This window comes from Spermophilus citellus, assembly GCF_964194105.1.
Source record: "Spermophilus citellus genome assembly, chromosome: 10".
NCBI classification, from domain to species: domain Eukaryota; kingdom Metazoa; phylum Chordata; class Mammalia; order Rodentia; family Sciuridae; genus Spermophilus; species Spermophilus citellus.
Genome location: NC_138197.1, coordinates 70,485,957 through 70,508,842, shown reverse-complemented (window position 1 = coordinate 70,508,842; position 22,886 = coordinate 70,485,957). Strand labels below are relative to the sequence as shown.

Genomic DNA, 22,886 nt, shown 5'->3' with positions numbered 1-22,886 from the left:
GGGGATGTGGTTTAGTAGTAAATTGCCCCTGGATTCAGTACCCAATACCAAAAACAACAACAACAAAAAAAACATACTATAAGCTAGGCACAGTGGCACACGTCTGTAATAGGCCTGGCCATGCTACGATGGTACTGTGAATGCATACAAATTATTTTCCTGTTTGTCTAATTTAAAGCAATGTGGAGCTTATCAAGATTTAAAGAAAAATTTAGAGTGGATTATGGTCTAAACATGAAATCCCAGTGGCTTGGGAGGCTGAGGCAGGAGGATTGAAAGTTCAAAGCCAGCCTTGCAAAAGTGAGGCTCTAAGTAACTCGAGGAGACCCTGTCCCTAAATAAAATACAAAAATAGGGCTGGGGATGTGGCTCATGGTCAAGTACTCCAGAGTTCAATCCCTGGTAAAAAAAACAAAAAACAAACAAACAAACAAAAAAACCCCGCAAATATGTACTACTTATGAATACAAGTAGTAAATATAAAAACATGGACTGGATCCACACTAAATTCATGACAGTGATTTCCATTTTATGAAAGAAAAATGGGACTAGGGAAAGGATTGTGAGGACTCGGCTCTCTGCATTTTTTTCTTCTCTTGAGAAATGAGCTGAAGAGCCTGGCACAATGGTGCAGGCTTGTAATCCCAGGAGCTGGGAGGCTGAGGTGGGAAGATTGTGAATTCAACTTTTGGGTTCAAAGCCAGCCTCAGGGGAGGAGGTATGGATGTAGGAATGATAGTAGAATGAATCGGACATTATTACCCTCCGTACATATATGATTACACAACCTGTGTAACTCTACATCATGTACAGCCAGAAGAATAAGAAGTTATACTCCACTTATGTATGTGTCAAAATGCATTCTACTGTAATGTATAATTAGAACAAGAATAAAAAAAAAGCCAGCTTGAGCAATTTAGGCTCTAAACAATTCAGTGAGACTTTGGCTCTACATAAACTATAAAAGCTGGGGATGCGGCTCAGTGGTTAAGCACTCCTTAGTTCAATCACCATGCCAAAAAAAAAAAAAAAAAAAGATCTGAGGACAACAATATTAACATTTATCCTACTTGGTGGCTATACAACGATTTGATATATTGGTTGTAAAACAGATTTTAAAATAGAGGGTTGCCATCTAGTGGACACATTTGTTCAAAAGAGGCAGTGGAATAAAGCGTTTCAGACTCTTCAACACCTCAGGTAAGAAAGAAGATAAACTCTGATGGTTAAGATCACTAGGTCTGAGCCCTAGTTTTGTTATTTGCTGTGTATCAAAGCTTTCTGTACCTTAGACAGTTTAAACTCAAACCTTCATTAAACAAATTGTGAAGCACTTCCATGAACCAGACTCCAAAGCAGAGACGGTCTCCTCCTACAGTTTAATAATGGTATATTGGAGTGGGGCTGGGACTACTTTACTGAATAGTTAGATTGGACTTAAATCTTAAGATTCCTAGTTATTCATGCTCATAAAATCTTAGGCCTAAGTACCAGTCTCAAGGATGACATTAAGATATGTCCACAGGGGGCTGGGGATGTGGCTCAAGCGGTAGCGCGCTCGCCTGGCATGCGTGCGACCCGGTTCGATCCTCAGCACCACATACCAACAAAGATGTTGTGTCCGCCGAGAACTGAAAAATAAATATTAAAAAAAAAATTCTCTCTCTCTCCCACTCTTTCTTAAAAAAAAAAAAAAAAAAAGATATGTCCACAGAGGGCTGGGGCTGTAGCTCAGTGGCAGAGCGCTTTGCCTGGCATGCGTGAGGCACTGGGTTTGATCCTCAGCACCACATAAAAATAAATAAAGACATTCTGTTCATCTACAGAGCTGCTACAATGCTAAGTTCATCATTCTTTTCCTAGTAATGGTTGGCCTGTAAGGAACCTTTGATATATATGTGTTAAATGAATGGATAACATTATCTTAGTATTACCTTTACCCAGTTCTTTTGCATAGTACATACTCAATAAATACTCGATATTAAAGAAATTAAATGACTATGTAAATAGGTAATCCTGGATTTCAAACAATTTAGATACTTCTAATTTTACAAGTTAAAAACTTATATGTACTTACTGAATGCTGCAAACTACTATATATAATCCTGTCAATTTGAAGGAAAAAGGATCCTTGAAATGGCATAAACAATTCCTATGTTTGCAAGAAATTTACACCAATAAAAGGGGACAGAGTTGTTATAATCTTTGTACAAACTTGATATGTATTCTTCCCCTGTATTTATCATCTTTTAAAAAGCTCTATTAAAACAGATGAATTCTAGATAAGGCAGAGGGGTTGGAGGGGAAGGGAGGGGAGACGGGATAATTAGTGATGGTGAAATGTGATGATCATTACTATCCAAAGTACATGTATGAAGACATGAATTACTATGTATACAATCAGAGATATGAAAAATTGTGCTTTATATATGTAATAAGTATTGTAATGCATTCTGCTATCATATATAAATAAAAAATATACATATTTTAAAAAACCCAGAAACTTAGGGGCTTGAGGTTGTGGCTCAGCGATAGAGCGCTTGCCTAGCAAATGTGAGGCCCTGGGTTCGATCCTCAGCACCATGTAAAAATAAATAAAAAATAAACATATTTGTCCAACTACAACTAAAAAATAAACTTTTAAAAACTTAGTTTTTATAATGTTTTGTTGCAAATTTTTATATAAAGCTGTGACACTTTGTTTCACTGTAACCTACAGTTTTTCCTTTAAATTGGTTATCAAACCCTTAAGTCAAATTTCACTCACTTTATGTCAATTTATAGCATCTTCTCTGGGAATTTGTACTGCCATTATAGCAACTGATTACATAACTTCAAGCCATATCCCTCCTAAGTTCACATCAGCTGGAGAAAAATAGAAGTTCAACCTGATAATTTCAGCATAACTGCATGAAAGAATAAACAAATAGCCAGGTGTGGTGGTGTACACCCGTAATCTCAACAACTCAGGAGGCTAAGGCATATGGATCACAAGTTCTAGGCCAGCCTCAGCATCTTACCAAGGCCCTAAACAACTTAGGAAGACCCTGTCTCAAAAATAAAAAGGGCTAGGGCTATACCTTAGTGGTAAAGTGGTCCTGGGTTCAATCCCCAGTACCAAAACAAACCAAAATAAACAAATAGCCAGGTGCTGTGGCACATGCCTGTAATCCCAGTGACTCAGAAATCTGAGACAGGAGGATCACGAGTTCAAAGCCAGCCTCAGCAATGGCAAGGCACTAAGCAACTCAGCAAGACCCTGTCTCAAAATAAAATACAAAATAGGGCTGGGGATGTGGCTCAGTGGCTGAATACCCAAGTTTAATCTTCAGTATCCCCCCAAAAAAGGATGAACAAATATAGTTAAGAGTCTCAGAGCTCTAACAAATGCCCATTCTTTAGGCTCTGTTCAATTAAGAGGATATCTTACATGATGTGCCTTAGATGTGTTCATGGGTAGTAATTACTTCCAGAAATAAACACATAAATTGATAATTTATTTGTAAAATACTTGAGTTTGGTCTATTGTATTCTGAAATTTAATTTCATGTTTGGACCATAATCTACTGTAAATTTTTATTAAAATCTCGATAAGCTCCACATTGCTTTAAATTAGACAAACAGGAAAATAATTTGTATGCATTCACATTACCATCAGTGGCATGGCCAGGCCTATTATGTATTGTAGGACTAAGTAATTGGGTCTAGTGAGCAAGGCCTGACATCAGAAGTCTTCAGGCAGCAAAGAATTTACAAATATTTGCAGGTATCTAGCTGTAAAGGCATCAAGAACTAGACTGTTATAGTCAAACATAACATCTACTTAGTATACTATCTGTTAAAACACTTTTTATATAACTCAGTGACTCTACCTATTCATAATTGAAGCCTAATGCGCCCCTGGTTTGAGAATCTGGCTTTACACAAGGTAAAATATGATGTAAGTAACCCCTTTTCATAAACTCTTGGCAAGTCAGTGGAGCCCATTTAAAGATCCTTTTAATGAAAAAATTTCATTAGGAGGACCAATCACAAATTTGTCAGATAGAGATTTCTAAATCATAGACTCCTTAACAATGTCTTAAACACATAGAGCAGAAATTTTAGTTTAGTTTATTATAACTGATTCTGAGTCAAAAAAAAAAAAATAGATTCCCCTTTAAAACAGGTTGAATAGACTAGAACTGTTAAATGTATCCTGACTTTGAAACTAGAAAAGCAGTATAGTTAGTATGATTAACAGAATAGTTTATCAGCAAGGTTATCATTTGAATATCAAGCATTATATTTTACATTCAACAAACCTGATTTTATCAAATATCCTTTAATTTCATCAAAATATGAAGCATAGTAAAAGAAGCACACAATAGTTTTTTGCAGTACAGTTTCAAAGTGTACACAAATTAGGGTACAGAGGTTAAACATTGGTGTAATGACAGTATTTTGAACTTTAGATAAACTGCATATAAAACCTAAAATTTAAATATTAGCCAATCTGAAAACTTTACTTCCCATTATATAAAATTGATACTTTGAGATGCAAGTTTTAACTAAACTATATAAACATTTAAAATAATCATTAAAAACTCAACATTAAAATTTATAAAGATTAGCTATAAAAATATATTGGCAGTCACTCTTCTTATAAAGGTACCATTTGCTACATATTACAAATAGTCTCTAACATAAAATTGCCTTAAAAACTTTTACTATTTTAGAACCTGATAAACCTTACATTAAATTGATTATAAAATCTTGGAAAAACTTTGGTATGCATCTTTAGGTTTTTAAAAAATAGTATTTTAAGGGCCTGTAAACATTTCATTCTATTAAAGCACAACAGATTAATGGATATTCAACTGCATACAGGATACAGAATCAAAAAACCAATTTATTACGCATTTGTTTAAAAAAAAAACTCCCTTACCAGAGTAACCAAAAAACAAATATTTAAAAGTATCAAACTTTTAAATAGTTCCATTTCCATTCTGATAAAAATGTTACAAAATTACCATATTCCATTCATGTACCTTAGATGCTTTTTAGGACAAGCCCTTAAAAATAGTTAACCCAGTCTCAAAAAAACCCTCTCAAGTCCAACAAACAAACTTAAAAACCCATTTAAAAGACTTGACAATAGAACACATTTACATAATCAGAACACATAATTTATATATTTAGAAATTAACCAGGTTTTCTTTTATATTTGTAATTTAGAATTTACTGGTAGAAATGAAATACACAACTGAAAAAGGTAAATTTCAGGAGACGGTAAGAAATGCAAACCTATAGGGTAAATTGACTTATTTTCTAAAATTCAATTTACCAAATCCATTTTATCTGTCATTTTTGGATTGACAACTATTATTATTTAGAAAATTCAAATTGATGAAAGTTCATTTCTTGCTTGAGTATGTTTAATTTTTAAAGAGCTTCCAGTTGTGCCAGTAGCTTCCTTGAGGTCATTTTCCACTTTCCTCTGTCACCATATCTCTTGCATAAGACATTTATCTTTGAGTTGCAAAAGCCTACGTAAAAACTAGCTTTACTTTTGACCTTTTAATTTATAAAACTCCACTAAAAAAAGAAAAGAAATCCATCTATTTTTTAGGTAAGTCCACAAAAATACTTTCTTACGAATCAAACACTTTTATGAGAGTAAAGATCCTTCAAAGTTTTTAACTCTTCTATTAGAGTTTTATTTTGATTTTCCAAGACTGCAACTCGATTTTCCAGGCATTTCACATATTCTTTCTTCTTTCTGCGACATTCTCGAGCAGCTTCTCTAAATATAAGCATTAAAAAGCATTAGGAAAAAACTTCATCTTTTAAATGGTAAATGTACTTCAGTAATTTCCCCTGCCCATCTTTTTTCCCACCTCATTTAAGAAATTCAAGTATCATCTACATTCAATGAAATACAGAGATCTTTTTTTTTTTAATTTATTTTTATGTGGTGCTGAGGATCGAACCCAGTGCCTCACATACGCTAGGCAAGCGCTCTACCACTGAGCCACAAAACCCCAACCCGAAATACAGAGATCTTAAGTGCAGAATTCAATTAGCACTGGCAAGTACATACATTTGTATGACCCATACCTTATGAAGACAGATTTTTTACTACCCCAGAAAGCTCTCTCAGGTCCCTTCCTGGTCAGTCCTCTCCCAAGCAACTACTGTTCTGATTTTTATTATATAGGTTAGTTTTCCCTTTTTTAGAACCTCATTTAACAGTGACATTCAGTATATGCTCTCTGGTCTGTTTCACTCAGCATATCTTGGAGGTTCATTCATGTTGCGAAGTGGTTTGTTCCTTTATGTTACTGGGCATAGTCCATGGCATGGATATAACAAGTTTGTTTATTCATTCTCTTAGGCTATTTGTAGAGCTGGCTGCTATGCATGTTTTTATGCTAGTTGTTGTGTATACATAAGTTTAATTTCTCTTGAATAAATACCGAACAGTGAAATTTATGGGTCCTTTGGTTACCTTTTGATACATAACCTTTTTTTTGGTTATTTATTTATTTATTTATTTATTTTTTATTGGTTGTTCAAAACATTACAAAGCTCTTGACATATAATATTTCATACATTAGATTCAAGTGGGTTATGAACTCCCATTTTTACCCCCAAATACAGATTGCAGAATCACATCGGTTACACATCCACATTTTTACATAATGCCATATTAGTAACTGTTGTATTTTGCTACCTTTCCTATCCTCTACTATCCCCCCTCCCCTCCCCTCCCATCTTCTCTCTCTACCCCATCTACTGTAATTCATTTCTCTCCTTGTTTATTTTCCCATTCCCCTCACAACCTCTTATATGTAATTTTGTATAACAATGAGGGTCTCCTTCCATTTCCATGCAATTTCCCTTTTCTCTCCCTTTCCCTCCCACCTCATGTCTCTGTTTAATGTTAATCTTTTCCTCCTGCTCTTCCTCCCTGCTCTGTTCTTAGTTGCTCTCATTATTATATCAAAGAAGACATTTGGCATTTGTTTTTTAGGGATTGGCTAGCTTCACTTAGCATAATCTGCTCTAGTGCCATCCATTTCCCTGCAAATTCCATAATTTTGTCATTTTTTTAGTGCTGCGTAATACTCCATGGTATATAAATGCCACATTTTTTAAATTCATTCATCTATTGAAGGGCATATAGCGATACCAGATTTCAAACTATATTACAGAGCAATAGTAACAAAAACAGCATGGTACTGGTACCAAAACAGGCGGGTGGACCAATGGTACAGAATAGAGGACACAGAGACTAATCCACAAAGTTACAACTATCTTATATTTGATAAAGGGGCTAAAACATGCAATGGAGGAAGGATAGCATCTGCAACAAATGGTGTTGGGAAAACTGGAAATCCATATGCAACAAAATGAAACTGAATCCCCTCCTCTCGTCATGCACAAAAGTTAACTCAAAATGGATCAAGGAGCTTGATATCAAATCAGAGACTCTGCATCTGATAGAAGAAAAAGTTGGCTCCGATCTACATATTGTGGGGGCGGGCTCCAAATTCCTTAATAGGACGCCAATAGCACAAGAGTTAATAACAAGAATCAACAAATGGGACTTACTTAAACTAAAAAGTTTTTTCTCAGCAAGAGAAACAATAAGAGAGGTAAATAGGGAGCCTACATCCTGGAAACAAATTTTTACTCCTCACACTTCAGATAGAGCCCTAATATCCAGAGTATACAAAGAACTCAAAAAATTAGACAATAAGATAACAAATAACCCAATCAACAAATGGGCCAAGGACCTGAACAGACACTTCTCAGAGGAGGACATACAATCAATCAACAAGTACATGAAAAAATGCTCACCATCTCCAGCAGTCAGAGAAATGCAAATCAAAACCACCCTAAGATACCATCTCACTCCAGTAAGATTGGCAGCCACTATGAAGTCAAACAACAATAAGTGCTGGCGAGGATGTGGGGAAAAGGGTACACTTGTACATTGCTGGTGGGACTGCAAATTGGTGCGGCCAATTTGGAAAGCAGTATGGGAATGGAACCACCATTTGACCCAGCTATTGCCCTTCTCGGACTATTCCCTGAAGACCTTAAAAGAGCATACTACAGGGATACTGCCATATTGATGTTCATAGCAGCACAATTCACAATAGCTAGACTGTGGATACATAACCTTTTTAACTTTTATTTAGATTTGAATTATAAACAGTGCTTAAGCAAATACTCAGTTCTCTTAGAACATTTTGGTGACACTACATGTAAGTTATATGTATGTTTTTTTTTTGGTTTTTAATATCATACATGTAGATATTATCTTGGATAGTTTTAATTTTTCTACACTAGTAGATAGATCTTTGTACAGAATCTATAATATGCCAAATTTATTTAACTGACACCTAACAGACTTCTAAGTGTCTTCCAATGAAATTCTATATATCTCCTTGTCAGCCGCATTTTGCTCTGGGCCATATATTCATTCAAAATCAATGCCCAATTGCCCTCCAGAGAAACTGTTCCAATGTACATTCCCATGGACAGTACAAGAGAATACCCGCTTCTCTTTACTTTCTCTAATACTTGATATTAGTAAAATTTATACCCTTTTGTCCATCTAATGGCTCAAAAATTATCTCTCCTTGCTATATTTTATTTCCCTGATAAACAAAGATTAGTATAATTTCCTGTTTATAGGCCATCTGTATTTTTCTTTCTCTTAGTTCATTTCTAGAACTAAATCTTCATATGAATATATATACTGTAGTCATAAGTTGCAAATATTTTTAAGACAATGGCATCTTTTGCCAAATAGAAGTGAAACTGCTGGGTCAAAGTATGTGTACTTTAAAATTTTATGTTTCCCTCAGTAATACACATGAAATACTATTTTCCTTATATGCTCAATGACAGTATTGTCATTTTTAAATTTTTGCCACACAACTCATTGTTAATTCCCTTAACTACTAACAAGATTGGATCTTTGGGTTCTTTTTTTTTTTTTTTTTGCAGTACTATAGATTGAATTCAGGGCCTTGTGCATGCTAGGCAAGATTGCTCTTTTGGATCTATTTTTCTATAAACTGCCTATTCATATACTTCCCCATTTCTCAGGCTGTCTTGCTCATCATTTCTAAGAACCCTTTGTTCATTGTTTTTATATTCTTTTCTTATCTACCACTTGACTTCTGATATTTTATACCTTGTCCCATAAATTTTTAAAATTATACTTAGTGCTCCGTTTTTGCCTTTGCTCCATTGGTTTAGATAAAAATGTCATACATTATATATTTTCTGAATTTTATTTATAAGGTTTTATTTAATTTTTTTGCTTTTAAATCTTTAAATCTATCTGGAATAACTTTTGTGTATAGTATAAAATATGGGTCCAATTTAATTTTCTTCTGGATGAAGCTGGTTCTATCAGCATCATCTATTAATTAGCCATTCTATACAAATGTACTCAACCAGCACAAGAAGCTATTTCTTTTTTAAAAAATATTTTTATGGTAGATGAACAAAATATCTTTATTTTAATTTTATGTGGTGCTGAGGATTGAACCCAGCGCCCCACACGTTAGGCAAGTACTCTACCAACTGAGCTATATCCCCAGCCCCACAAGAAGCTATTTCTGAGCTTTCTCCTAGCTATCCTGTCTATCCCTTCTTCTTCTTCTTTTTTTTTTTTTTTTTTTTTTTTTTTAGAGAGAGAATTTATTTATTTATTTAGTTTTTGGTGGACACAACATCTTTGTTTTGTACATGGTGCTGAGAATCGAACCTGGGCCGCAGACATGCCAAGGCGAGCATGCTACTGCTTGAGCCACATCCCCAGCCCCACTTCTTCTTTTTTAAAAAATATTTTCTTAGTTGTAGATGGACACAATACCTTTATTTTATTTGTTTTTAATTTTATATGGTGACGGGGATCGAACCCAATATCTCACGCATGCTAGGCAAGCGCTCTACCATTGATATCCTTTGTGACTCAGTGCCAATAAGACAAGTAACCTTCTATTCTTCACCATTCTCGAATACTTATTTTAAGGACTTTAATTTGAACTGCATTAAATTTGTGTGAAATTTGAATGAAATTTTTTATATTATCTCTATCAAAGGATATATAGTACATTTCCTTTTTATATTATCTCCACCAAAGGACATAGTACATTTCCTATTTGTGTAGATACTGCTTTAGCTCAATATAATTTTAAAATGTGGATCCTATGCCCAAGTTTTGTCAGTAATATGAATGTAGGGCTGGGGTTGTGGCTCAGTAGCACAGTGCTTGCTTAGCATGCATGAGGCACATAGAAATAAACAAGTAAATAAGGGTATTGTGTCAATCAACAACTAAAAATTATTTTTTAAAAAATATGAATGTAAGGGGCTGGGACTTTAGCTCAGTGGTAAAGTGCTTGTCTAGCATGTGTGAGGCACTGGGTTCGATCCAGCACCACATGAAAATAAATAAAAGATACTGTGTGTTCATCTACAACTAATAAACATTAAAAAAAATATGAATGTAATATTAGTCTCCATAATTTTCAAGGTAGTTACTGATAGCAGAAAAACATCTGTAATGGTTGGATTTTGTTGACTGGGTTAAGGGACACTCAGCTAGTTGGTAAAACATTATTTCTATAATATGCCAAATTTATTTAACTGTTACCTAACAGAGGGAGCTTGTAAACAGATTATTAGCATTTAAATCAGTACACTGAGTAAAGACCATCCATCCTCACCATTGTGAGTGGGTATCATCCAATCCACTGAGGGCCAGAATAGAAGGGGGCCACTGAAAAACAGGGAATTCTCTTTTTATTTGTAATGGGACATTGTCTCCTGTCCTTTGGACATCAGTGCTCCTGGTTCTCTGGCCTTTGGATTCTGGGACTTACTCTAGTCCCCCAACCCCTATAACCCTCCCTAGAGCTTAGACTGAATGCATCACTGGTTTTCCTGGTTCTCCAGATAGCAGATGGCATATTGTGGGACTTCTTAGCCTCCATAATCTTATGAGCCAATTTTCACAATCAATCTCTCTCTCTCTCTCTTATATATATATATATATATATAAATCTCCAGAGAATTACATTCCCATCAACAGTATAAGAGAGTATCTGCTTCTCTTCACTTTCTCTAATACTTGATATTAGGAAAATTTGTACCCTTTTGTCTAATGGCTCAAAAATTGTCTCTCCTTGCTCTATTTTATTTCCCTGATTGCTGAACAAAGATTAGTATAATTTCATGTTTACAGGCCATCTGTATTTTTCTTTCTCTTGTCTTTTATATTCATTTATAGAATTAAATCTTCATATATGAATATATTTATATACACTGTAGTTATTTATTCTTGCCAATTGAGAGAATTATTTTTAAGATAATAGCATCTTTTACCAAATAGAAGTGAAACTGTTGGGTCAAAGAATGTGTATGTTAGGGGCAGGGATTGTGTCTTAGTGGTAGGGTACTTGCTCAGCACCTGTGAGGCACTGGGGTCGATCCTCAGCACCACATATAAATAAATATTTTTTTTAAAAAAAAGGTCTATTGACAACTAAAAAATATTAAAAAAAAAGTAAATTGTTTTGTCAATTGGATGGATATAAATAGTATCAAAGTATGTAGTTTTAATGTGTACTTTTATGATTACTAATATCACATTGATTCTGTTTCTCTGGAGAACCCAACACTTTATTAAATTTTAAATTTAAATATTACTATTGTTTTTAAACCTTCCCTTCCTTTAAAAAAATTTTATTTATTTATTTATTCTAATATGTTATATATGACAGCAGAATGCATTTCAATTCATAGTAAATATATAGAGCACAAATTTTCATGTCTCTGGTTGTACATAAAGTAGAGTCAGCTGGGGTTGGAGCTCAGTGGTACAGCACTCGCCTAGCACATGCAAGGTACTGAGTTCGATCCTCAGCAACACATAAAAATAAATAAAAATAGTGCCTGGGGTTGTGGCTCAGCAGTAGAGTGTTTGCCTAGCATGTGTGAGGCCCTGGGTTTGATCCTTAGCACCACATATAATAAATAAATAAATAAAATAAAGGTCTTAAAAAATAAATAAATAAAATAAAGGTATTGTGTCTAACTACAACTAAAAAAAACTTTAAAAAAAGTATATTCACACCATTCATGTCTTCATACATGTACTTGGGGTAATAATGTCCATCTCATTCCACCGTCCTTTCTCTTTGTAGTTCTCTGATTACTAATAAAAATGGGCACTCTTTCATGTGATCATTATGCTATGTTTTCTGAGAACTGCCTATTCATATTTTTTGCCAAGTTTTTTCCTATTAGGTCGTACTTTTTGGTTTAGAATATCTTTATATTTTTTCAAACAAATTTTCTTAACAGATCTCCTCTGTAGGTTTAAAGCTTATATTTTCTTTGTGTTATTTTTTTGATGAACAGAAGTTGTTTTTGTTTTTTTTTTTTTGGTACTGGGGATTGAACTTAGGGGCACTCAACCATTGAGCTGCATCCCCAGTCCTACTTTTATATTTTATTTAGATACAGGGTCTCAGAATTGCTTAGCACTTCGCTTTTGCTGAGGCTGGCTTTGAACTCATGATCTTCCTGCTTCAGCCTCCTGAGCTGGAGGATTGGGATTACAGGTGTTTACCACTGCACCCGGCAGAAGTTATTCATTTTAATGAAATCATACACATTAATCTGAATCTTTTTGTGTGTGTTGTCCTGTTTAGAAAATTCTTCCCTATCCTGAGTCTATGAGATTATACAGTTTTATCTACAAGTTTTAAAATTTCATCTTTCACATTTTTTAATCTAACTGGAATGAATTTTTTTGTATGGTAACAAGGAAGAAATCTAATATTGTTTTCACATATTAGTTAGATTGTCTAGTACCATTTGTTGAAGAGTCTCAATGATCTGCTCCATTGATCACCAGTGTTTCATATATTCACAGATCTGTTTGGGGAGCTCTCTATTCTGCTTCACTGGTTTATATTAATGTCAATATCACATAATTTTAATTACCACAGCTTTCAATAGGACTTGGTATCTCCTTGCCTTATTCTAGAATACTTTGGCTATAAATTTTAGAATCAACTTGTCAAGTTCTTTAAGCAACCTGCATGGAATTTCATTGGAAATGCAAAATCTAATGGATCAAGCTGAGGAAAATAGTCATTTTTATAATACTGAGTTTCTATATATATGGACGTAGTATATATTCCATTTATTTAGATTTTCCTTAACATCTTTCAAAAAATGTTTTATAATATTTTCTATAAAGGTCCTAAATATCTTGCTAGATTTATTATCAAGTAACATGAATTGCTGATCACATAAATGATTCCTTCTTAAATAATATTTGTAAACATTTTATCTGCTGATGCAAAGAAATATAACTGACTTTTAAAAACTAATATTGTATCTAAAAAAACCTTTATAAATTCATTACTTCTAATAATTTTTAAGTAGATCCATTTGGATTTCTCTGGGTAAACAACTGTATAGCAACAGGAATAGTGTTAATTCAATCCTTATAATTTTTGTTTCTTTCTCCAATTTTACTAAATTAGCAAGGAGTTATAATATAATGTTGAAGTGAACTGGTTCTTTTTCAATATTTCAAATAGTATCTTATTTTCTTAGATATTTTAGGCAAGATGAATATATCTTTGCTAATAACAATTTTATATTTTCCATTCCAGTTTTAATTTTTTAGTCTCCTGATCTTTAATGATTTTTAAATAATATTAAATAATAAACAATATTCCCTTATGCCAAAGCCAAATATTTGATAAGTTTTGCCCAACAGTGCTATTTTCAAAGGTCACAATAAAACTGGAAGAATTCTAGGTCATATGCCATATTGAATAAAGAGACTAATCAATGGGATTCACTGATCCATTGGGAATAAATTAGACATAATAGTAAAATAAAATTGATATAAACCCCCTTCTTATTTCTAATTATACAATTTCAACTAGCATCTGGTTATGTTTTGAGATTTACAAAGCCTTACATATTTTTTTTTAATATTTATTTTTTAGTTGTACAATACCTTTCTTTTGTTTATTGATTTTTTTATGTGGTGCTGAGGATCGAACCCAGGGTCTCACATGTGCTAGGTGAGTGCTCTACCGCTGAGCCACAACCCCAGCCCAACCTTACATATTATGATAGTATAACTTTATCACCTACCTGTTTTTCATCAACCTTATCTCTCTTTTTAATTGGGGGTCATCTGTCTTAGCTGTCTGAGATGTTAGAGTCACAGGGGATGTCATCACCACAGTCTGTGGCAGTGAAGTAGCCGAAGGTGTGGTGCGGATCTGATATGTCTGCATATCTCCTGATGCAGCTGTATAGTCAAAAAAGTAAGTTAATTGATACGTGTATTTGAAAGTACTTTGGGACACTTTCTATAGATAGTTAAATATACTTACTTTGTACAACCACCTGGTTGCTGGGCACAAGTATTTGTTGTCCATCAGAGGTCTGTGCATACTGTAGGATTGTGCCTTGCTGAGTACTGCCTGAATTTGTCATGGTTAATGTCTGAAGTCCCTGTACTCCATCGGTGCCTGGACTGGCCAACTGTAAGGCTCCATTTGGGGCAATGGCAACTTTAACCAAAGAGAAAAAATACTATTATAAGGTTGTATACACTAATTCAAAGCAGTAACAAATATTTATAATTACACCTATTTTAATTCCTTATTAAAACATATTTAAATGCAGTTCTACTTGAATTGTCAACCACTCTTGAGCTGAAAGAAAGATATGGGTGCACTAAAATAGATAAAACGACTGTGTGCAGTACAGTGGCACACACCTTTAATCCCTGCTACACAGGAAGAGTGCAAGTTTGAGACCAGCTTCAGCAACTTGGCAAGACCCCATCTCAAATTTTTAAAATATAAGGACAAGGATGTAATTCAATGGTAAAGCATCCCAGAGTTCTATCCCTAGTACCACTAGGGATAAATAAATAGTGCATCTTTATAGTTCAGATGCACTATTTAAAATTCATCCTCAGGTTGTACAATACATAACTGATTGGGATAAATAACACATTCTGGAATCTGTGGGACACTTCATGCTAATTGCTAATGTTGTCACAAAAATTTGGCATTAAAAGAGGGCACCAATGGATTGGTTTTTTTTTTTTTTTTTTTTTTTTTTTAACAGTATTGGAGATTGAACCCAGGGCCTCATACATGCAAGGCAAACAATATACCACTGAGATCTCTCTACCTCTTTTAATCTTATTTGGAGTCAGGATCCCACTAAATTGCATAGGCTGACCTCAAACTTGCAATTCTCCTTCCTCAGCCTCCCAAGTAGCTGGGATTACAGGCTTGTACCACCACAACTGGCTCCAATGGCTTTTAAAGGGAATAGAAATATTATATATTTTTTTCAAATGCAGCATTAAAAATTATAACTTCAAAATATCTTTAAATGGTTAACATTTGCCTATGGAAATTTTTCAAATAGAATAAAAGGTTATATTATGAAAAAATAGGTCATCTGGGATGGGGACTGTAGCTCAGTGGTAGAGCGCCAAGTAGCTGGGATTATAGGCATGAGCCATTAAACCCATCTTAGCTCCACTTTCTATTGCTACCACTGTTAAGTGTATTACATGTTATTTACTTGATATTTTTAAAATGTAATCTCTTAATTTAATTCCTAGGGAAAATAAAGTCACTAGGAAGCCATTTATAGATCACAATACACAAACATTTTTCATTGAATTGCACTTGTATTAATGCTCTCCCCTCTTAAATGAAACAACAGAAGGCATGACCAAACAAAACACATTTAAGCATTACGCAATTCCCACATAACAAATCCCCTCCAGAATCTAATGCAGCATCCCTGTACCCTTTTAAAATAATTATCATACAACATTCCCCCTGCCTTATCCTTTGGCAAACAGGAAGCCAAAACACAATTTTGTGTGCTGATAATGGGAAGGGGGCATTAATTGAAAATAATTGCTTTCAGCACTTTCTAATCATCCCTACCTCACTGTCACACATACTTTAATTCATGACTTTAAAAGACTCATTAAATTATATTTTGATGTAGAGATTTGTTTTGATGTTATATTTGTAATTAGTTTCAGTCTTTCTCCGCAACAACACATTATATATACACACATTTCTGTATGTATATATAATTTAAAACTCCTATTATCTATTCCTATTTATTTGCCTTAGGATGGGGGTGGCCACCCTCCACATCCTTAGGTAACTATTATTTTTTGGTATACATCTCCCCAGTTTTTTTTATGTTCACACAGACTGATAAAGTGAGACCTACCCCCCCCTCACACACACACACACACACACACACACACACACGTACGTAGAGGCATGTGTTTTGATGTTAAATACATAATACAATATTATAATACAGAATCATTTTCATTTTTGCAACCTATCATCCTGTTCTTGTTTAACATGTGTTTTTACCTGATTTTGTTTATTCTAAAATTCAGTACAGTAGCCATTAACCTCATATGGCAATTAGGTAAAATTAAACAAAAAATGAGTTCCTCAATCTCACCAGTCACATTTTAAGTACTCAGTAGTCTCACCTGATTTAACATCTACTATGCTGGGTGATAACAGATTTAAATATTTCCAACATCACAGGAAATTCCACTGGACTCTGCTGCCTTAAATACTAGTTTGTATGTACTTATTTCAATTTGCCTAAGTTTCATGTAAAAAAGGGGTTTTACTTTCTCTTTTCATTCATTCATTCATACTGGGGATTGAAACCAGCAGTGCTCTACCACTGAGCTACACCCTAAGTGCTGTTTTGTTTTTTTTTTTCCTTGAGACAGGTGAGGCTGGCCTCAATCTTCTCCTGCTTCAGCTTCCCAAGTAGCTGAAATTACAAATATGCACCATGACATCTAGTCAAAAACGGTTTCAGAATAAGCTATATTTATAGATAATTATTAATTTGCTAGTATGCTGCCTTTAAAATTTTGGGGTGAGTTTGTCAGTAATACATGTATGTGGCAAAGAAAATAATTTGTTTTGTTGAAACTGAAAGTGAACCTCTCCACTACTATTAATCTCTGCTCCCAGTTTATTTCTTTACACAGGTATTCTATGTATATTCTTTAACTAACGTATTCATAATAATTTTAACTTGAAAGCTGATGATAGTACCAGGTCTTATTTGCAAAGGATATGGCTGGGAGTGAGCAGAACAAGGTTCTTTCCCTCAAGGAACTTATATTCTAATGGGGAGAACAGATCATAAATTAAGCTATAATTACACACAGTCTATAATTAAACTAATAGGTACTCTTAATTATCCATAAATGCTATAAAGAATAATGCACAAGTAAAAAGAATTTAAAAAATTAAAAAAATAACACAGGGGAATAAAGAAAATTAAAGGGAAGGGGAGCACATTTATTTTAAGAGTTGTCCTTGAAGGAAGTGGTACTTTAGGAGTGAGGATGCAAACCATGTCTGAGGAAAGAACATGCCAGCATGGAGGATGACAACTCTGAAGACCCTGAAGTAGAAACAAGCTTTGTGGACTTAAGGTACAGCAAATAGTCTGTGAATGAAATGCCATCCAGAGTGGTAGGCCAGACTAGATCCTGAATGTTGTATCTTATGGCACCTGGATTTTATCCTGTGACAGATAAATCACTTTAGCCATAGTATGGAAAACTGATTATTACAGCAAGAATGGAAGCAATATGACCTTCTATACTAATTCAGGTAAGATATTAAACCAGATAGTGGTGGTGGTTAGAGATACTGAGAAGGTGACATATATTTTGTTGACAAGAGCCAGTGAGACCACCCCTTAGGGTTGGGGTTAAGGGAAAGATTACAAATAGGCAGCACAAGTGAATTTTTTAGGGCAACAGAACTAGGTATTGACTGTGGTGGGTGGTCGTACACAACGGAACACATTTGTCAAAACTAATAAATTTATATACCTTGTTTTGGGCTAGGGGTATAGCTCAGAGGTAGAGTACTTGCCAGGAAAATTCTGAAAAAAAACTATATTAATATATAATAATTAAGTATGGAACTACATAAATGTAAGAATGTACAAAACATGACCTAGATATATATTAAATACCACCTTCCTCCTAAATTCTTAATTTTAGTAAGCTAAAAATAGACTTAAATATGTAAATCCCATAAACTAAGCAGAAAACAGGGGAAAACATTGGATTTTTGACACCAAAATAAATTTAAAATGTAAAAAAATGAAACCAAGAAAGTACTAAAATGAGAAAAATCTGAGAGATCAAAGTCTTTATAGGTATTAAATGTAATTCCAAATACCATCAAAGAAAAGAAGCTTGAATAAATACATAAGGTGTGTGTATATATGTGTACATATGTGGTAGAATCAGTTCAACTTTGTAGTATGTTCAAAGTTTTTCACAAAAAATGTTGGAAGCAAAACCAAAAATTAAATTTAAAAAAATTCAAAGATGGCTAGTTCATTACATACACATTGTTAATTTTGTTAAATGGCATTTTAATAAACCAAAAGATTTTACTTTCTAAATTAGTCCAAAAAATTAAGTGTTAACACAAGTACAAATGACTAGGTATTTCATTGTTCATCATTTATCTCCTCTGACTATAAGCTTTTCTTTCAAAAGGTAACGTCCACATTTACATTCTTAATAACTTTACCTTTATGCCAGTAGGTGCTCAGTTTGTTCTGTGTACTAATTTTTGTAACAATATTTTCAGATACAGAGATTTAATTAGCTCTTGCTTATTCATGGTGGGCATGCTGTAAATCACATTGCAAAGTTTAAATTCTCTGATTCAAACTTCCTTAACCTCAAACTGAAAATTAAATGTTCATGATTAATCTTTCATTATGTATCTAATCCAAATGTAATTTCCATTAGAATTAAGGTCATGGATATAAATGGCTAGTGTCCAAGAGAGCAATCTGTATGAAGCAGTGTAGTTTTGGGGAAAAGTCTATCCCTAGATGAAGAAAAATCTAATTTTGAATCTTTGATTCATCACCTACAAGCTATGTGACTTTAGGAATATTATCTAACTTTCTGAGCCTCCATTTCTGCATAAATTAAAAACTGCCTACTTCACAAAGTTTCTGTAGGAGTAAATGGGATAATGCTAAAAAGAACTTTGCATTTTTCCTGGCTCAAAATGTTATCTATCTTTTATTAATTACCACTATTCTCGTATGACAGTCTTTCTACACACCACATTTTTCCACTGAAAAGTTGGTTTTGTGTGTCTATCACATGGAAACGATTCCTATACATACTATACTGTCCGCTGCTAGTCTGATAGATCGGAGTTGGAACAGACATAGAAGTAACAGCAGAAACTCCAGGGTTTTCTCCGTCTCCTTTTCTGCCTCGTGTATCTTCTGAAGAGAGGTCTTTCAAAATTTTTCTGTGAAAAACACAACTCTATTAATGTTGGTAATGAGAATGCCTTTATTTAGAAAAAAAAAAAACAGCCTTTTTCAATTTAAAGTTTAAAGTATAATATCTAGCCACATTTGGAGTGGAGCACATCTGTAGTCCCAGCTACTCTGAGGCTGAGGCAGGAGGATCACTTGAGCCCAGGAGTTTGAGACCATTGTGGGCAGCATAGCAAGAACCTGTCTCTAGGAGGAAAAAAAAAAGCTTCTGCAAAGGAAATGATTAAGAGAGTGAAGAGAAAGCCTTATAATTGGAATAAAATCTTTGTCAGCTACTTCTCTGACAGGGAACTAAAATCTAGAATATAGAAAGGACTCAAAAAATGCAATGCCAAAAAATACAAATAGCGCAACTGATAAATGAGCAGGGCTGGGGTTGTGGCTCAGTGGTAGAGCACTTGCCTTACATGTGTGAGGCAATGGGTTCAAGTCTCAGCATTACATATAAATAAATGAATAAAGCAAAGGTCTATCAACAACTAAAAATAAATAAATGGACAAAAGAAGTAAATAGAAACTTCTGAAAAGAAAAAACACAAATGGCCAACAAATATATGAAAAAAATGTTCAGCATCTCTAGGAATTAGGGAAATGCAAATCAAAACTAAACTAAGATTTCATCTCACTGCAGTCAAAACAGCAATTATCAATAATGTGAATAGGGCTATGTTTGTGGCTCAGTGGTAGAACACTTGCCTACCATGTGTGAGGCACTGGGTTCGATCACATAAATAAACAAAATAAAGATACTGTGTCCATCTACAATTAAAAAATGTGAATAATAAATGTTGCTGAGGACATGAGAAGAAAAATACACTCTTACATTGTTGGTGGGACTACAAATTAGTACAATTACTCTGGAAAGCAGTGTGGAATGGAACCACCATGAGATTCAGCTATCAGTGTTTATCCAAAAGATTTGTAAAACCAGCATACTACAGCAATACAGCCACTATAATGTTTACAGCAGCACAATTCACAATAACCAAATTATGGAATCAACCCAGATGTCTGTCAATACCTGAATGGGTTAAGAGAATGTAGTATGTATACAATGGAGTTTTACTCAGCCACAAAGAAGAATAAAATAATGGCATTTGCCAGTATGGATGGAATGGAAAAAATCATGCTAAATGAAATAAGGCAGACTCAGAAAATCAGAGGTCAAATATCACTCATATGTGGAAGCTAGAGCAAAATAAGGGAAAGAAGGCAGTAGGGGAGCAGGTTAGATATGAAGACACAGGAAAGATCAGTGGAGTAGATGTAGGAGAAAGAGAAAAAGGAAGGGAATAAGACGATGACAAATGGAATGAATTTAACAAAATCATGTTATATATTTACATATAAATATACCAAAGGGAATTTCACATTTTTGTTTATGTAGAAGAAAAAAAAATTAATAGAACAGAGAAGGGAGAATAGGGAGAGGGAGGAGGGGAGAAATAGGGGGAAATAGGACTTGAAATCAAGTTCCTTGAATGTATGATTTTGCCAAAATGAACCCAACTACTATGTATAGTCATGATGCCCTAATAAAAGTATTTTTTAAAGCCAATAATCTACTAGATCCTTAAACTATTCTGTAACAGAATAGTTTAAGGATCTAGTAGATTATTGGAATCCTTTTGTGTTTAGGAATCTATTTGTTTAGCATATCATAATAATGTGTACTTCAGATCAATTACACTGTAATTTATGACTGTTTAAAAAGAGACAGTAAAAAAAAAATTAAAAAGAGACAGTCATACACTAAAGAAATACAGTGCCTTTCTAGGTAAAAGGACCTTACAGAGGCATAAAACACATCTCTTTCCCCTACAAAAGTGATGGTGCTACTGTGAGGAATTTCTTTTATATATATATAAATTTATTTATATTTTTTAGTTGTAGTTGGACACATCACTTTTATTTCACTTGTTTATTTTTTTCTGTGGTGCTGAGGCTCGAACCCAGGGTCTCACACATGCAAGGCAAGCGCTCTGCTGCTGAGCCACAACCCCAGCCCCAGGAATGGAACCTGAATAGTTCACTATTACCTGAAAAGTGCTAGGGAACTTCACTTAAGAAGGTCCATTTTGATTTTTTTCTTTTTTTAACATTTGTTTTAGTTGTAGGTAGACACAATAACCTTTATTTTATTTTTATGTGGTGCTGAGGATCGAACCCAGTGTCCCATGCGAGCTAGGCAAACGCTCTACCACTGAGCCACAGCCCCAGTCCCCATTTTGATTTTTCAAACTCCAACTTTACAGAGGAAGAAAAGGCCACAATTCTCACAAAGAAACAAGATTAGAACTTCTACTACAATAAAAATGCAGAGTAATTGTGGTAAATAAACAGCTTATTTGAACAAAAAAATAAATATCTCACAGAGGTATCCCTCTCCCAGCCCACAGAGGAATGAATTTCTTTCCTTTTTCTTTTTTTTCTTCTTCTTCTCCTTTTTTTTTTTTTTAATGAGACACAATCTGGATAAATTGCTGAGACTGGCCTCAAACATACAATCCTCCTGCCTTGGCTTCCCCAGTTAACTAGGATGATAGGTGTGTACCTTGTGCCAGGCAGAATTCCTTCTTTAATGTTCCTCACAACTTAACTTCTACTTCCAAGAATGAGGCACCTACTGCTTCCCAAAAGTAAACCATTCCATTGTTGAACAATGAGAGTTCTTCCTCAAAGCCCAAGCTGGTTCCTACCAGTGAAGCTACAGAAATTTAAGCACACCCAAATAATACACTTTGCAATATCTGTCTACTGTTACAGGTCTTCTTTATTGTAGGCCAAATACTTTGTTCTTTCATGTGTTTCCCTATGGCATGATAAGATCCTTCAGTTTTGTCTCCCTTCTCAGGACAGTATTCTCACTGAAAGCTAATATAATTGTAGAGTAACAGAAGCTCCACACAGAGAACAAGGGAAATAACTACAGGACTCTGAAGCATTTGTTGAATAGTTGTGGTGGTTCCTAAATCTGCCTATATATCGTTATTATCTGGAGAGATTTGCTAATCCATATTCCCATCTGACGCCTCCAATGACTGAAGAGGTCTGGGTGTAGAACTCCAGAATACATTTAACAACACGCAGGTAGTCTCATGTAGTCAGTTTAGCCCGACACTGTGGAATGCTGTGCCTATTTCTTTTTCTTTTTTTTTAGTTATACACGGGCACAATATCTTTATTTTGTTTATTTATTTTTATGTGGTGCTGAGGATCGAACCCAGGGTCTCACACATGCAAGGCAAGTGCTCTACTGCTGAGCCACAACTCCAGCCCGCCCATTTCTTATTCTTTTTTTCTTTCTTTTTTAAATATATTTTTAGTTGTAGATGGACACAATACCTTTATTTTATTTATTTTTGCGTGATGCTGAGGACTGAACCCAGTGCCTTACACGTGCCAGACAAGTGCTCTAC

The 22,886-nt window shown here is 34.4% G+C and overlaps 1 protein-coding gene across 5 annotated transcripts in view; it reads right to left on the bottom strand.

Annotated features, from left to right (window-relative positions):
* Window positions 1–5,549: 5,549 nt before the first annotated feature.
* ATF1 (activating transcription factor 1) overlaps window positions 5,550–22,886 on the bottom strand; it is a 42,538-nt gene continuing 25,201 nt past the window's right edge. For 4 of the 5 annotated variants that reach the window (XM_081310593.1, XM_081310595.1, XM_081310594.1 and 1 more), the window contains 4 exons: window positions 19,306–19,436; window positions 14,439–14,618; window positions 14,194–14,353; window positions 5,550–5,785 (listed from right to left, as the gene is read on the bottom strand). In XM_081310593.1, coding sequence (XP_081166719.1) covers window positions 5,641–5,785; window positions 14,194–14,353; window positions 14,439–14,618; window positions 19,306–19,436 — 616 coding nt within the window. In that variant the 3' untranslated portion in view covers window positions 5,550–5,640. Of the gene's footprint in view, window positions 5,786–14,193; window positions 14,354–14,438; window positions 14,619–17,977; window positions 18,031–19,305; window positions 19,437–22,886 lie in introns of those variants that run through there. The other variant, XM_081310597.1, reaches the window with a different exon arrangement.